The sequence below is a fragment of the Ictidomys tridecemlineatus genome, chromosome 6, assembly GCF_052094955.1.
Source record: "Ictidomys tridecemlineatus isolate mIctTri1 chromosome 6, mIctTri1.hap1, whole genome shotgun sequence".
NCBI classification, from domain to species: Eukaryota; Metazoa; Chordata; class Mammalia; order Rodentia; family Sciuridae; genus Ictidomys; species Ictidomys tridecemlineatus.
In genome coordinates, this window is record NC_135482.1 from 74,507,074 (window position 1) to 74,525,813 (window position 18,740).

Genomic DNA, 18,740 nt, shown 5'->3' on the forward strand with positions numbered 1-18,740 from the left:
TAATTATTTCTCCTCTGAACCTTCTTGCATTGTCTCACATGTGAGATTTTGGGGGACACCACATCTAAATGATAATACCTCCCAAGAGGCCCCACCTCCCAACACTGTTGCATTGGAAATTAAGTTTCCCATACACACACTCCAGAGGGGACACAACATGGAAACCATAACAGTTTGTCTACACTTTGTCCCACTTGCTAGTTTGTACTTAAGCATTTTTCTTAGACTCACTTTCTGTTACCTTATTCCTGCCAGACTAGGATTATTGTTCCATTTTGGTGTTCCAGAACCTTCACCTCATTTCACTCATGGTTCCCAGTCACCCCTTACTGTTACTGCATCAGCTATGGATGGTAACTTTTCTGTGTTTTTTTCTCTCTCTTTTTCCTTTCTGCTCAGTTCCTTTAGGCTGGGAACCATTTCTTCTTCCACTTTGTGCCTTCTCTGTCTAATACAATACCTGTGAAAGTATAAGCACTCAAGGCATCTTTTAAAAATGTTTGTTATAAGACACATCATCACGTTACACTCTGATTTAATAACACTTTAATGTTATTAAATCAGAGTGTAATGTTCACAGTGAAATACTTTATTGTGCTACTGGGTAATTCTTATAATTACATTAACATTTTTTTATTTATATATAATAGTGGAATGCATTACAACTCTTATTACATATAAAAAGCTCAATTTTTCATATCTCTTGGTGTATACATAGTATACTCACACCAATTCGTGTCATCATACATGTACTTTGGATAATAATGTCCATTACATTCTACCATCATTAATAACCTCAAGCCTCCTCCCTTCCCCTCTCACCCCTCTGCCCTATCTAGTGTTCATCTAATCCTCCCATGCTCCCCCTCCCTACCCCACTATGAATCAGCTTCCTTATAGCAAAGAAAACATTCAGCATTTGTTTTTTGGGGATTGGCTAACTTTAGTTAGCATTGTCTTCTCTAACTCCATCTATTTACCTGCAAATGCCATGATTTTATTCTCTTTTATTGCTGAGTAATATTCCATTGTGTATATATGCCACATTTTTTTTTATCCATTCTTCTACTGAAGGGCATCTAGGTTGGTTCCACAATTTAGCTATTGTGAATTGTGCTGCTATAAACATTGATGTGGCTATTATGCATTAACATTTTAATTTAATTTTTTAAAAAAATCAATCCTGAAATATTTTTTAAAAAAATTGTTTTTGCTCCAGTCATAATAGATTGTGTGACATACAAAAAATATTGCTCCATTATTTACCCTTTTAAGAAATAATCCTGATTAAAGCCTATGTCCTTTTCCCCCAACCTCTCCAATGTGGGAATTAGCTGGTTAGTAGAGATTGGTCAAGTCTATATACTAAGTTGATAAATTTGGTCCTAAGGATATCCCTTGATAAGGCAAAACATTTGGCAATTCCATTTTTCCCCTTTAGCTGTCCAACATTCTGTATGAAGAACCTTCATTCTGTTTCTTTATCACTTGCCACCCTCTTCCTGCCCACATTCAAAGAATGTACTACATTTTATTATATTCTCACCAGAGAGCTAGTGTAATAAGCTTATCAGTGCTAGGTTTTAGCATGTTAGGCATGCTAATCTTAATTTGTTAGTCTTGTACATCCACTGTGAGTTATATCATTTAGCTGTAGCCTCCTGAAATCATTCTCTTAAATCAAAAGTTATTTAATTCAACAAATGTTTAGATGATATCTGAAAAAATGACAGACATCTCTAGTTGTAGACATATAGAAGGAGTATTGCATAGTCTTTCAGTTTCTGGAATTCACTACCCTTAGGAAATGATGTATATAAACATATAATACTATGATCTATTGAATACTTACCCTGTGCTATGTTTATTATGCATGTGACATTTAAAACACATTATTATCTTGATTTCTCAGATGAGGAAACTGAGTTTTAGAAAGGTTAAGCAACTTGTTGAAGGTCACAGTCATCTGTTGATGGATATGAGATTTAAGCTGCCCTATGTAAACTCTCATTGTAATCTCTGTGTACTGGGTCTCAGTGTACCACAGTATGAAGCTCTATAAGGTAGAGAGAGGTGGGGGTAAGAACTGACTCTCATTTTGGGAGACTGAGAAGTGACATCTGGGTTGGACTTTGGAAAACGAAGGCAATTTTACCAGGTGAACAGCATAAAGATAAATTTGAGATCCTGAAAATTTTAAAAATTAGGAAAGGCTAATGAAGGGGATACTTTGAGGCAGAAAACATTTTATGTTATTGAAGACATTGTTGCTTTTAGTGATTAAAAACAGGTTAGTTTTCTGAAAAATATTAAACCTTATGACAACTCTTTCATAATATCAAGTGTGTTTTTTCATATTTTTCCAATTAATATAGCTGAAATCATATATGTTTTTGTGTGACTTGATTTTTTCACTCAAAATAGTTTGTGAGAACCATTGATCTTGTGTGAGGCTGTAGTTTATTCATTTATTTTATTGCTGTATCAGTTTCATGAATTGCAAGTTTACCTAATATTAGGCACTGGGCTTTTTTGTTGCTTTGCTATATTTTTTTTCTTTTTTCTTTTTTTCTGTTGTGTGGTAATCCATTTTGTGAATTACAAATTTACCTAATATCAAGCTAGTGGACTTCTTAATAGTTTTATTTTTCCTATACAAGCAATGCCACAATAAAAACAATCATATACATGGGAATGAAAACCTGGGATTTGGGGGTGTGTGCAGTGTGGAGTGGAGAAGTTTGGCTTCTGTGACTTGTGGTATGGTGTCCCATTTATAGTTACGCTACTTTACGAGGAGAGAGGAGATCTGTGGATCTAGTTAAGGTTGGTAATCAGTTGAGCTCAAGAAAGAGGTTTATCATGATTATCTAGGTAAGTTTCCTGTGATCACATGAACCCTTCAAAACAGATGAGAAAAGGCAGAAGAGGAAGTCAGAAAGATTGCAACAGGTGGGGAAGCCAAAGAGAATCAAAGCTTGAGAAGGACTTGAGCTGCCTTTGCTGACTTGAAGCTGTAGGGAGTCCTTGGAAATCATGCCCAGGAAATGAGTTCTGCCAACTGCTAATGAGCTTGGAAGTTAATTCTTCCCCAGATCCTGTAGATAGAAACCCAGACCTGCTGACACTTTTTATTTTTCAGCTTTGCAAAATCCTAAGCAGTGTGTGTAGCTGAGCCTGCAGAAATTCTGATCTACAAAATAGCCTGATAATGAATATTATTTTAGCCCATTAAGGTTTTGGTAATTTGTTAGGGCAACAATAGGAAAAATAGAAATAGGAAACTGAAACATTTTGGTAGCTCGAATTGAATGCTGCCGTAATAGAAAGCTAAAAGATTATAAGTAGCTTTTAAATCAAGGAGTGGGTTGAAGATGGGAGAATTTTGAAGTATATGTTGGGAAAAAAAATAGACTCTCTTGAGCAGAGTTGATAAATTGGGAAACTCTCTGCCTTTTTAAATGCAAAAGACTCATGCAAGGAAAAAGATTGGAGATGTGACTACAACTCCTGCTAAAATGTTACTGATATCTAAAAATGTTAGTATTCAGTTACTCAAAAGGCTCTTTGAAGAGGCCAAGTGACTCCTAAGTTCTCCCAGGTAGGAGTAATCCATTTGTAAACATCCAAAAATGGCCTGTGGAGGAGCCTCTTGCCCATGACATGTGCAAGAGCCTCACAAAGAATTGAAATTTTTGTTGCAGGCAGAAACACTGCTGTCTCAGAGCTGAATGAGCAGAGGAGAGTACAAATGAAAGTGGGCTGTCAGACCCCCTATATTCTACTGGCAGGATACCAGCTGATAAGGCTAGCCAGTTGCAGTCTCTTGCTACCTTTTCTGAAAAAAGGAAGAACAACCCAGGGGTGCTGCCTTGAAGACTGATAGTATTCAGCTGGACTTTATATAAAACTCACCTTCTGCCTTTTCTTTCTTCCATGTTTGGACTGAATTGTCTACTACTATTATCCTGTGTTTACATTTGGGGAGCAGGAAATTTGTTTCTTTAGAGACATGGGCCCCTCTGTTTGATCTACTATAAAATCTACCCATTAAATTTTATATTTCTGTTTTATTATTTATTATTTGTAATAAAATAGAAATACAGTAATAATAATCTAATGATATTTTTTTTAAAAAAATTTAAGTTGTAGATGAATACAATACCTTTATTTATTTATTTATTTTTATGTGGTACTGAGGATTGAATCCAGTGCCTCAAATGTGCTAGGCAAGTGCTCTACCACTTAGCCCCAGCTCCTAATGATAGTTGCTATTGTTTATAGAATTTCTATTTGTTTTTTCCAATATTATTTTTTTTTAAATTTCATTGTGTATATTTAAGGTGTACAGCATGATGTTATAGGATAATGTGTATAGTAAAAAGATTACTATTGTGAAGTATATTCATGTATCTGTCCTCTCAGTAAACAGTTTCCTGTTTTTTGTGTTGGTGTGTGGCAAGAACAGCTGAAATCTACTCAGCATGCATCTCATATGCAGTTCAATCTTGTTTCCATAATCTTGTTATTCATGAGATTTTCAGATTGGTTCATCCTAATATTTTCTACTTTGTATTCTCTGGCTTAGATCCTCTCATTTCCTCCTCTCTTTGACAATCACCATTTCCTTCTCTATCTCTGTATTTTTGAATAGTTAAAAATATTATTCATATGAGATAATGCAAGTATTTTTCTTTTGGGGACTGGCTTATTTCACTTAGCATAATGTTCTCATGTTTCATCCATGTTGTGGCGAATGGATCTAGTTCATTATAAGGGCTGCATAATATTCCTTTGTATGTATGTGCCACTGTTTTTTAATCTACTCATCTGTCAGTAGGTACGTAGGTGTTTTCAATATCTTGGCCATCACAAATAGTGTTACAGTCAACACAGGAAAGCAGATACCTTTACTAAGTGGTCATTTTATTTCCTTTGAGTACATACCAAGAGGAGGGATTGCTGGGTCATATGGTAATTCTGTTTTAACTTCTTAGAAACATCCATAGTGTTTTCCATAATGGCCATACAAATGTAAGTAGAGTTCTCTTTTGCGAATGTTCACCAATATTCATTATCTTTTGCCTTTTTGATAATTATCATCCTAACAATGAGTATGTGGTGCTATCTTATAATTTTGATTTGCGTGGTGATTAATGATATTGTGCAGCTTTCCATATACTTGTTGGTCATTGTTATGTCTTCTTTGGAGAATGAAGAAATGTTTTTTATTTCATTTGATTTTCGCATGTTCTCTAAAAATTTTAGATGCTGACCTCTTAAAAAATCCATGGTGTGCAAATAATTTTTCCCATTATGTAGGTTGCTCTTTCATTATGTTAATTGCTTCCTTTGCTGTGCAGAAGCTTTTTAACTCGATGTAGTCATGTTGATTTATTTTTGCTTTTATGGACTAAGCTTTTGGTGTGACATCCAAAATACCATTGTCAATGCCAATATCCAGGAGCTTTATCTTATGTTATCTTGTAGTAGTTTTATACTTTCTGTTCTTATATTTAGGCCTTTTATCCATTTTCAAATTGATTTTTTTTGTTTGAAATAAGATAATCATACAGTTTTATTCTTTTTTATGTGGAAATCTACTTTTACTACCACTATTTATTGAAGAGACTTCTCTATTTTCCATTTGTCCTGTTGGTGCCTGTGTCAAAAGTTGGTTGACTTTGTATGTTTGAATTTATTTATGGGATCTCAATGCTGTTTCAAGTGTTCTTAGTTATTTTTATAATCCATTGCTAGTTACCACATTTCCATTCTTCTCAATTTTGGGTAAATTATATATGCTTATATTTTCGGTACTGTGAATAATACTTTCAAGTATTCTAAATCTGTGTTTGATTCTGTAACCAATTGTTTTGGAGATTCCAATACATAGTGCATTTGTCCTTGAGTATTTTGTGATATGTAAAAATAAACCTATGTATACTTTTAAAACTTTTAAAGTGAAAATATTTTAGCATCCAATTTAAAGGCAAACCTGCTTTTACCAGGCACCTATGATCAATTGAATTAAACCGAATTCTTGAAATTTTGATTAACTACTCACTCACGTGGTAGCAATTAAGGCAGTAAGCCTCATTGAGTTTTAAATTATTAGAACTGTTTTTTCTCTTTTATTCATCTAGTTTTAAGGCAATGATTTATTTTGTAAGTACCTCCAAAGTGAATGTTTGTATGTAATTCATGCTATGGTCAAGCAATCTAGTCATTAAGACTCAAACTTTCTGCTGAACTCCCACTTTGGGTGTTCCTTTTCCTCCCATCTCTTATCTCTATGCACTAAAAAACCATTAAGAAAGAAAGAAGGGGAAGATAAAGGAAAAGCCCAAAAACAAATTCCCCTGGATTCATTTCAGCTTCTAATTGGTCCTTGCTTTCCTGCCAGGTTATCAGAACATTTATCTAAACCTTGACATATTTTATTCAGCATTTTATAGTATTTCCAAGTAGATGCTCAGTCCAGATGCTTAGTTTGTCACCATGCTGAATATACAAATCTTGTGATTAACAATAGAAAGAAGAAAAGAAAGTTACTACTGGGTTAGAAAAAATAAGGCACACTGGAAGGATGCTAAAAATGATATATGCAATATTTTAAGAAAAATGTGCATAGATTAATTGAGCTCTTAGTCATAAGGATCCAAAGAAATTGAAGATTCTGACATGTGCAATTTACCTGATGGGGAATAAGGATGTGCTGGAGACCAGATTTTGTGATAGACAATTTATTGCACAAGCTATGAGCTGGCATTGTTAGTATAAGCCTGAGTGGCATGCTCCAGAAGATTTCTGAGAACAAAGAGAGAGTATGCAGTAGGTTTCAAGTGAACATAATTTATATAAATATATTTGCAACCCTAGTATTATAACTTTCTATTATTTCACCTTGTTCTCAATCATGATATTCAGACTACAATTCTATACTTTGAGATAAGAGGGGTAAGGAACTGGTTGCATATATGTTGTAATAAATTATTGGGAATGAATTATATTTTTGAAGACAAAGTACTTTTGTTGCTACCATTTGTAGTTCCCAAGATACACAGGAGAATCTGGGATATGGTTCATGACAGGGCAAAGAAGCACAACATACACCATTAGAGTGTTAGGATTGCTCTTTGGAAACTTCTCATGGAATTGTCTGTATGTTTCCTTATATAAATAGGGAACTATGTTGATCAGCTTAATGCTACTGTGACAAAAAAAAACTGCCATTAACTTATAAAACATAAAGGTTTACTTTGTTTCACACTTCTGGTGTCCCATGGTTTTGGATCCCTGGCAAAAGTGATGCATCATGGTGGGAGTTATATTAGAACATACTAGCATACTATGTCCCTCCTGACCCTGGAAGGAAAGTAAGACAGAAAGGGGCCATGTTCCCACAATCCACTTTGAGAGCCTATCCCCAATGACCTAAGAACTTTCTACTAAGCTCTACCCACTAAAATCCACAGCACACTGGGACTGATTTTTTAACCCCGGTGCACCACCCTGGGACTGATTTTTTTTTTAACACATTGAACTCTGGAGGACATTTTTCCAAACCATGGGCACGGTACACAATCTTGCATGTGAGAATATTGACTTTGTTCTTGGAGTCAGCTGGAAAGCCAAAGCATGTAGAGATTAAATTTAGTGTGGATTTTACTTTGCTTAGGTTTGCTTATATATTACATGCTTGCTTACATAATGTGTACCTGCCATGCATAGATGTTTAACTCTGTGGATTAGCAAGAGGCTTATGTCATGACATTTGCTGCCATAGATAGAACTTACCAACTTGAAAAAAGAAGGGGCAAAAATATGTGATTTTAACAATTTAGGACTAGTTAAATGCTAATCTGTATGGTACTAACTTCAAGTGCAAGTAAGTATACAGAAAAGGCATAAGATTTTCCTGGAACTTCATCTTGGGTAATGGAAAATTTGAGACATGTAGGGAACAATTAGCAAGCTATGGTATGTCAGATCCAGGCAGTGAACACAAAGAGAAGAGAAGCACAAATAAGGAGCCTTTTTGATGAAAGAAGAGGGAAATAGTGGAAGGCAAGATTTCAGCTGTTTTTTTTTCACCTATATATAGTATTGAACTATGTGAATATACAGAAATAATTGTCATTTATCTTCCTAAAAATTGATAATAGGTGTGGTACTTGATTTCCTTTTGTTTTGCTGGGATGAATAGTTCTACTTTAAATATACCTTTACACATCTCAGTGTTGTACACAACAGCAAATAACTGATAACAATTGGAATTTTGCATAGAACAAATACATTGTAACTTGGTGCAAACAATACCAATATGTTTTCCTTAATGGTGTCTATATAAGCTACTCGATCTTTTTAAAATATATAATTGTTCTTTTTAATTTTTTAATATGTTTTAATTAGGTATACGTGTCAGTAGAATGCATTTATGCACTTTGATATATCATACATAGATGGGATGTAATTTCTCATTTTCTGAGTGTACATGTTACAGAATTATATCAGTCATGGAGTCACATATAAATATACAATAATAATGTCTGTTTCATTCTACTATCTTTCCTATCCCCACATCCCTTCACCCACGCAGGTTTTTAATATCATAGTTGAAACCTTAAGACACCATAAGGAAAAGTTTTGTTATAGTACACTGTGTTATGTATGGTATATCTTAGACAATACAGAGATATTGAAGTTTCTTGAGCAGAGGAGTAACATGTTGAAGTAATGTGAAAAGTTTAGCTTAATCGATAGATGTGGATCTCTATAGGATAAACTAAGGGTTGAGCCTGGGAATTTATTTTGTTAGAGAAGAGTCATCTATTAGTAGTATGCTCTTTATTTGATCACATGAAAATATAGCATATTAATTTATATTGGATATTAATATAAGGGATTAATGTAGATAAATATATTTTTGTTGTTCTAGAGGAATTCCAGGGAGGAAGTGTGGTACCATCATACTTACAGCTGAGGAATTAAACTGTTGCAGGGTGAGTAAATATTTCTTTGTTTAAAGTCATTTTTAATGCTTCTTTGAAATACTTTTTCTAAAATTCCACTTAAATAATTAATTCTGAAGTAATCTTAGCAAAAAATTTGAAATTAAGTGTTATATCATTCTATTATTCATAAAATATTATTCCTGGTATTTAGAACTTTGACCAGAGAAACTATAATTAATAAGCTTTTTAAAGAATAAAAAGTATTAAACTAAAATCCATTATCAATATCTTTTTTTCTAGGCATTATTATAAGGTATTGTCAGTTACACCAATTGGTTCAGTTCCTGAAAGAAATTTGGCAGATTTATATCTAATTTTGTTTTTTTAATTAATGAATTTATTTATTTGTTCTGTAGAGTTATACATGACAGTAGAATCCATTTTGATATAATTATAAAAGCATGTAATATACCTTAGTCTAGTTGGGACCCCATACTTGTGTATGTACATGATGGTGAGATTAACTTTGATGTGAGATTCATTCATTCCACTGTCTTTCCTTTTCCTATCCTTCCCCTTTCTTCTCTCCATCCCCCACTGCCTGATCTACTTTTTTCCCCTATCCCCTCTTATTGTGGGTTAATTTCTACATATCAGAGAAAACATTCAACTTTTGGCTTTTGGGGACTGGCTTATTTCACTTAGCATGATAGTATCCAGATCTAGGCATTTACTGGTAAAAGTTGATTTATGCCTAATTTTGAAGGAGTTTGCTCTTTTTTTAACCTTTATTTTATTTATTTTTATGTGGCGCTGAGGTTTGAACCCAGTGCCTCACACATGCTAGGGGAGGACTCTACCACGGAGCCACTATCCCCTTGAAGGAACATTTCTGATCACTCGATTTAGCCTTTCTGTACAAGTATTTCTCCTCATATTTCTAACAGAATTACCCCAGAATTTATACTGGTTCCATCTTCTGCTAGCTTGGGAAGTTCATATTTGAAGAAAGGACCAACTGCCACTAGAAATGGGAGTTTGACTCGTAGAGTACATTGACTGTAGTTTTAGAAAAGTGTTATTTTTAGTTGTGATTTGCTGATACGCCCATTGACTCATCTTCAATAATTTCAGTCTCAACAAGAAATGGGGTGATAGCTGTGACACTCTGCAGTGGAGGTAATGATGGCGTGCTGAATCCACCGTCAATATTATCTGCTTAAAATGTGGCCCAGTGAATCTCTGGGAATTGTTATTTCTGGAAGGAAAAAAAAAAAAGTTTGCCCTAGATTATACCTCTAGGGCTTTTTATTTTCAATGTCTGCTTGATGATTTTAGGAACAGAGACTTCCGAAGAATACCAAAAACTTAATACTTTCACTTTAGCATCAATTTTTATATAGAGTAACAGTGTTTTATTATCTTGAGGATGTTTAGATTTTAGATAATACAGTAGATTTATTTTACAGTATATTTCTGAGACAATCTTATCAGAAAACTACAATATTATTGACTAGGAAATGATAGGAACTGAGTATTTAAATTGATCACATAGTTTTGGGATCCTAATGGGCAAGGGAGGAGGAAAAGGTGAAATAATCACAGGAAACAAAATCATAGGAGAGTATGAAAACAGGCTTAATTCTGAAGGGAATTAAATAAGAATCAAGCAAAAATGTTAGAATCTTAGGAGCTAAAAACTCTTGCAAATTGAGGATTTTTGTTCTTATCATCCTCCCAATGTCTTTGTCTTCTTAGGCTGGCTACAAATACTACTTTTCTCATCTGTAAAAACCCAGAAACTACCTGCAGTGTTAAAATCCCTCACACTGAAATAGAATTTTAGTCATACTATGAGTTTGTACTTTGTATTATCAACTTACTGGACTGCTTCAAGTTTTACTTTCCATATTTAAAGGAAAAAAAATAAAACATATGAATCAGCTACTGAAATATCTTCAAAAATTCTTTGAGCTCTGATAATTGACCCATAGCATTAAATTTGATAACACAGTGTACATAAAAGTACTTTGTATGTTTTTATAATGCCTTACAAAAATAGCATCATTGTTTAAATGCAGAAATACTCTCTTCTCCCCCCACTGTCGTCGTTTTTTGTTGTTATTGTTGTTTTTTGTTAAAGTGGCCCGATGACTTGAAGTAGTCATATTTTATGCTTCTTGTCTCTGAATTCATGAATGTTGGTGATAATATGCGCTTTGCAGAATAATAAAGGAGGGCGGAGAAAAGGAAGTTCATGGTCAATAAGATACATGTTCTTTATGGGAATATTAATATGCTAGTTTGTCAAAACCTTGAGTTCATTAAGATAGTTCTGTTTTAAATTTGCCATGAACACACTGTTGTAAGTTCTGTTTCAAATAGAATTAAGATACCAAGGGTATAGGTTGAGCAGAGATGTTCAGGTTGTATCTTAAATATCTTCCATGTTCAATTCTATTGTATTGCTTAGAAGAATGTGGAAATTCTTCATGGTTTCCATGCAGATGAAGCAGAACTTGTTACTTGTTGATCTGGGTACTTCCCCTTTTCTACTGTGAAAGCTTGAAGAACATCTGAGAGAGAGAGAGAGAGAGAGAGAGAGAGAGAGAGAGAGAGAGAGAGAGAGAGAGAGAGAGAGAGAATTTTTCAATGTTTATTTTTTAGTTTTCAGTGGACACAACAACATCTTTATTTTTATGTGGTGCTGAGGCCATTGCGCCCTGTGCATGCCAGGTGAGCATGCTACCGCTTGAGCCACATCCCCAACCCCTCATTGTATATTCTTTAAGTTCTGATTCTTAGTTATAGCCTTATGATGGTCAGCATCATTAATAATAAACCTAGAAACAGAATTTCATTCTATACTAATATAGTAGATGCACAAGTGTGTTCAAAATAGTGTTTACGGAAGAATTAAATTTTTTTGAATTTATATTTTAGGGAATTTTTAAAGTATCAAGCATTATCACTTAGAATTTTAAATGAAATAATTTTATTTTACACTCAACACCATACAAAGCTATATTTCTTTTTTCTTTCAAACAAGCATTGGTTGTTAACTTGTACAGTGAGCCTAAGCTTTAGAGTCTAAGTGCCTGAATTTCATTCTTGTCTCTTTTGCTAGTCAACTGAGGAATGTTATATACTTAGATCTTTAATTTCTGCAATTTAAAGGCTACTATCCTGTTTTAAAAACCAGTTTATTGAGGTGGATTGATATACAGAAAGCTCTATATATTTAATGTGTGCAACTTGATGAATGGAGATGAATATATACTTGTGAAACTCAGCACAATCTATACTATAAACTATCTTAAGTTTCTCCCAACTTCTTTATTATTGTTGTAAAAGTTGTTGTAATAGGAACACTTAAGATCTACCTTTTTCAGTAAATCTCTAGACTATTTCACTAAATCTCTAGGACTATTCATCCTGCAAAACAAACTTTGTGCCTTTTGACTGATACCTTACAGTTTTCTCCTTCTCTCAATCCTTGCAACCATCCTTCTACTTGTTGCTTCTGTGAGTTTTCTATTTTAGATTCCTTGTATAAGTGTCCAGCTTATTTCACTTACGTAATATTTTGGGGGTTCATCTATGTTATCAAAATAACAGGATTTCCTTTCTTCATAAGGTTGAATAATATAATATTCCCTCTCACTCTCTCTGACACACACAGACACACACACACACACACACACACACACACACACACACCTAAAACAAAACAAACAACAAAAAACCTTCAAGCGCACACACACATTTCTGGAAATTCCTTCACTGAAGGGCCAGTTAGGTTGCTTCTGTATCATAGCTATTGTGAACAAAGGGTACAGATATCTCTTTGAGATACTGTTTTAAACTTCTGTTGCTATGAACCCAGAAATGGAATTGCTAAATCATTGAGTAATTCTATTTTTCATGTATTGAGGAAACTCCATACTGTTTTTCATGGTATCTACACTAATTTGCATTTCTATCAACAGCTATAAGGATTTTTTTTCTATATCCTTTCAACACTTGTAACCTTTTCTCTGTGCATTTTCATAATAGCTATTTTAACAAGGGTGAGATGGTATCTCATTGAAGTGTTAGTTTATCTTTCTCTGATGATCAGTGATATGTGGATTCTTTCATGTACCTTGTTGGCTACTTGTATGTCTTCTTTGGAGAATCATGTATTTAGTTCCCTGGCCCAATTTTTAAATTGAATTGGTATTTTTTTTTCTTTTTCTGACTGAGTTGTAGAGTTCTTTTTATAGTTTGGAGATTAACTCTTCATCACTTATTTGTTTCACAAATATTTTGTCCCATTCTGTAGTTGCCTGTTTATTTGATTGTTTACTGTGCAGAAACTTTTTATTTTCATGTAATTTTACTGGTCTATTTTTGCTTTTGTATCTTGTGTTTTGGGCATCAAATCCAAATATATATATATATATAAGGTCAACAGCAAGAAAACTTTCCCAAGTTCTTTTCCAAAAATTTAAGTATTCCTAATACCTCTTCCAGGTGGATACTGTGTATGGAAAAAAAGAGCTTCATTTTAGATATTTATCAATATTAAACTTATAAAAATGTTTACTTTTATTTGATAATCCTAATTTTCTTAACTTAGTATTATATACTTTTATTATCTAATGGATTGACAGTGGAAACTAATATCATTTAAGTCATACTGGGAATGTGTTTTAAAAATAGCTTGAAATTATTCAGCAAAGAATATTTTTTGCTTTCATGATTGATGTCTTGATTCAGTAATATTTACAGAATGTTGTAATGTCCCAGGAGTGGTTGCTTGGAATGCAGTGGTGAGAGGCGGTCCTTGTCTTTAAAGAACATTTAGTTAGGTGGAACCACAGACATTACCTAGCTGGCAATACAGACAAATATATCATGATCTATTCTAAGTGATTCAGATCTATATGAGGGAGTGCAGTGGGCATCTGATTTATATTGAGGAGGGGGTAACTGCATTCTTCTTTTCGAATGCAGCATTTAAACTCAGACCTAACAGGAGCAGTGGTTTGTCAGCCAAAGTGTAAGAATTCCAGCAGAGAGAACAGCTTGGGTAAGATTGGGAAAGAAATGTGTCCAGGTGTGATGACCAGGGACTGGCAGTAGGGGATAACTGGGTTAAACCTTCCCCAGATATACGTAGAAAAAAACGGTCAAAGCCCATTTGATGCTGGCTTTTGAAACGATGTTCAAAATTCTGCATTTCTCCTAAATGCAAGGGAAATCCTTGAAGAACATTAAGCTGAGAGCAGCCTGATTTCTTTCATATTTGAAAAATCTTATTTTATCTGTTGAATGTTCAGAGAATGGATTGGACAAGGTCTAAAAGTTGAAGAAGGAGAAAGGAGTAGGTGCTACAGCACATGTGTGGGTGAGAGGTGAGGTTGGCTGGAACTGAGGTATGGCAGTCAATGCAAAGAAAAGGTTTGTGAGAAGTTTTATAGGTGGAATGGAACAACCTGGTGCTGGATTGGATAAAGAGTAGTGCAAAGCAAGGAGCTAAGGATGGCTTCCTTGAGCTCTTGGGAGGACAATTCTGCCACTAATTGAACTGGTAAAATTGGAGGAGAAATAAGTTTATGGATAGACAGTAGATGCTTCATTTTGAACTTGTTAGACATGCCTGTGAAACATCCAAGCAGATTTCTTTAGTAGGAAGATCTTTATACTGCAGTGAAGCATCAGGAGAGATCTTAAAAATCTATTTGGTGGCACAAAGTGAAGAGAAAACGAAAACCTCAAAACTGCGCAATGATGCTGGTATATTTCTAAAAGTATTTTAATGCTTATTTTTCACCCACATTAGATTTCTTTTGAGTTTAATACATTTGTATTAAAAATATTTTCCTCAACATCATATAATTTGCTTCATTGAAAACAATCTTTATTTTGAATCAGTTATTCATTTTTATCAGACTTAAGGAATAAAATTTGAGATATGAAATATTGATATTAAGCTTACTAATGATCATGTAAAATTCATGCTTTAAAAATAACATATCTTTGAAGTTTTATTCACAATTTAAAATACACATGATTTATTTATTTTAAAAAATATTTTTATATTTTAGTGATGCTGGAGATTGATTCCAGGCATGCTCTACCACTAAGATCCATCCCCAGGGCTTTAATTTTTTTTTTTTTTTTTATTTTGAGACAGGATCTTACCAAGTTGCTGAGGCTGACCTTGAACTTTCAGTCCTCCTGCTTCAGCCTACCCAGTAGCTGAAATTACTGGTGTGTACCACTGCACCCAGTTTTTACATCTTTTTTGAATTCTAAGTATATGTTCCTTGGAAGTTTATGTTTTGTTCCATGCACTTCACAGGGGTATATTGAGAAGGAGTGATTTTTCTGCATCAAGAACAATGTCATTGTCATGTCTCGTGTTCTTAGAAAACCACTCTTTCCCAAGAGCACTTCCATATATGTATATATAAAAATATATGAAAACAAGCAAAACAAAACAGTCCTTCCTTCTTAATTCTGTTCTTGTGATTATTCTCTCATTACTTCCTTAGTGGATAGTATAGAAATTTTTAATCTTTGGCCCTCGAATTAGAAAGTAAAGTGGTCATATTTGATTACTTTTCGCTGGAGGTGACAGAAGTCTATACTGTTCTTATTTCTGTTCTTTTAATTTTCTTCAAAATGTATATTATCAATATGCCTGGCTATGTTCCCCTGACAGAAATTATCATAGCTATATGCTAAATAATAAAGTAAAATAACACTATACCATTATCTCTGAAAGTGAGAAATTTAGAGTTGTGTGTGCTGTCGCACACTTGCAATCTCAGCTGCTCAGGAAGCTGAGGCAGGAAGATCTAAAATTCAAGGCCAGCCTGGGCAACTTAGGAAGACCCTGTCTCAAAATTAAAAAAAAAATTAAAAATAGCTAGTGAAGTATCTCAGTGGCAGAGCATCCCTGAGTTCTATCTTTGGTATCTAAAGAAGGGATAGGAGAGGAAGGGAGGAGTGGGGAAATCTAGAACTATGACTTTCTAAATGCACAAATTGTCTAATCACCCTATTTCCAAGTCTGACTTGCATTTCTTGAGAAATATTTGCACAGTAAATGAATGGATGGATGATAAAGAGAGCATCATCCTTTTCATTGTTTATAAGTATTGTTGGACTCCCCCAAATAAAATGGGGAATAAGTCTGATCTTTTTAGGCATCATTAATGTTTCCACCACATACTACTCAAAACTGTGACCTCTTCATTTATTCTGAATTGCTTTTCCACTCTACCTCTTCCTAAAACTTTTACCATCTCCTGTCAGTTAAAACAAAAAAATCTCCAAAGTATTACTATTAATTTTTAAAGAACTCTACATTATTTACCTTTTAAACAAAGACTTATATAATCAATGTCTAACTTCCCTACATTGAAATCATGTAGATTATGAGTTCCTGAATACATGAATTGATAGCAATGATTGGTTTGGCATAATAATTAACATGCAAATATTAAAAGAGTGAAAGGAAGGAAACTCTTTTAATTTTCTTGAAACTCAGTATCATAGAAATTATTTTTAATAATTATTCAGACATTTTGATGTATTTGTTTATAATTTAAGAAAGAATTCACCACCAACCCTGCCAAAAAAGATCCTGAACTATGTTGTCAGAGTGTGTCTGTCGTGTTGCCTTCAAATCATTTAGTGTATTTCAACATCTAATACATGGCAGGTGCATGGCTTGTTCTAAATCTGTACCTGAGTGATTGAAAACATGAATGTAGCTCCTATATGGCAATCTTGAATACCCAGAGACATTTAGCTTAATATCACTTTTTAGGGAAAGAATGTTAACAGTTTTTGATAAGTAAGTTTTGTAACTTGAATGAAAATTTCCAGGGCAATTTTTAAAGTTCCACAATCCTCGAAAAAGAGATTTTATGTTGTGTAGAGCTCTTCCACACTTGGCCATTTGCATTAAAATGACAAATTTGTTTTCTTGTCAAGTCTTGCTTGAGGTCTGCAGTTTCTAGTTATTTATAGCCCAGCTTTTGAGCCTTTTTTATTAATTTTGTTTTCAGGATGCTGTTTTGATGCAATTTTGTGCAAACAAATTGGACAAGAAGGATTTCTTTGGAAAATCAGACCCTTTTCTTGTATTTTATCGAAGTAATGAAGATGGCAGGTAGATTTATCTTTTATTCATTTTAACTCTTTGGTGAGAGTGATATTTGAGTTATTACATTTGAGTCAGAAGAGCATATTAAGTTGATAAATGGAGGAAAATATTTTGGTACTTTAAAAATTGATGTGATTTTTGTGTCTCAGTAGTAATGTGTAACTTCATAATCATTTTGTATATTATATTTGATACTTAAGATGAATGATTTTAAGTTTCACAGAAACATTTCCTATTTACTTTTTATGCAATTATGATATTGCCTTAGGATTGTGGAAGAATGATATTGTGTAGAAACCCAAAATGCTGAAACAAATGTATTTTGTTGTATTATTGAACTCTTAAACTATTTTCTTTAGAAGGATATGAACTTATATGGATTGCTTTTTATGCTACAGTGGTTTTTTTCCAGTATTATCTAAGTCCAAAGTCAATAATTTTTTTAGTATATTATAATAAAATTTGATGTTTTTGCTAGTTATTATTAGATTTTTTTGTGTTTTTGAGTATATGTCTATGATTTATAGAGCATAATTTAGCATAAATAATTACCATTAAGTATATTTGATTATCATGTTCTGTGATTCATGTTGTACTGCCAGTATTCATGAAAAAATTTAGTAGTTAAATACATTATCATAGTTATGTTGTTAAGGTTTAAATCATAATCATGTTACTTAACAGCTATAGGCCTGTGGGTGGGCATTAAACTATGTTGAGACTCAGTTTTTTCTAATGTATAAATTGAGGTAATGATCATAGTTACTTTCCAGGATTGTTAAAAGAATTAAATGACTTATTACACAAAATGTCTAGAAGTTTTTCTAGCATGTAAGAAGAATTTAAACATACTTATTATTATTGCTATAATTATTATTGTTTTATAACAATAATTAAGAGAGTAAATTAAGAGTGAAGGGCATAAAATGAAAAATAATTTGTTAGTACTGCTACACGTTAAGTAACATCACACAACATGTTAAAGTTATATGGAAACTCATAAGATGTCAAGTAGAAATAGAAAGTTTGCTATTTAAAGTGAATGCACTGAGCAGTTTAGAATGATGCTTTACTTATTGTGAGATTTTTGCCGATGAACCTACTAAGTAACTGTTGGATATTTTTGTTGTAGTGCCTTATTATTGCATATGTCATTTGAATTTGGTGGTAAAAATGTAAGAGTGTCAGTTGCATTTGTACATCAATTATAGCCATATGAAAAATATTGAAGAAAGTAATCATATTTCCCAGGCATTTCAAATGTAGAGAGAAACAAAGGAATGATTCAGACTTTCTGGAGTCACAAAGTTCTTGTCTTCTCTTGACCAAACTATTTATTTACTGAATTTCCTATTTTTCTTCTTACTACTTTATTTGTAAAGATTAGTTGTTCAGGGTATCATACATTGGATGCTACAAGTTATGCCTTTGTTGCAAAATGTTGTTATGCTTTTAAGAAAGATACTCAATCATTAAAAAATAATTATTAAGAAAGAATATAATTTAAAATTATAAAGCAGAAATTGCTAAAACTTGATAAATCTCATTTCAGAAAACTTTCCATATATATTTAGACACAGAAAACTAGTTCACTAGCTAGAGCCAAGTGTATTAATTAA

The 18,740-nt window shown here is 33.3% G+C and overlaps 1 protein-coding gene across 1 annotated transcript in view; it reads left to right on the forward strand.

Moving 5' to 3' along the window:
* The window catches only part of Cpne8 (copine 8), a 194,583-nt gene that overhangs the window by 90,495 nt on the left and 85,348 nt on the right, over positions 1 to 18,740 (forward strand). The window contains exons 7-8 of the mRNA XM_078014903.1: positions 8,942 to 9,005; positions 17,024 to 17,127. Of these exons, the coding sequence (XP_077871029.1) occupies positions 8,942 to 9,005; positions 17,024 to 17,127 (168 nt within the window). The remainder of the gene's footprint in view (positions 1 to 8,941; positions 9,006 to 17,023; positions 17,128 to 18,740) is intronic.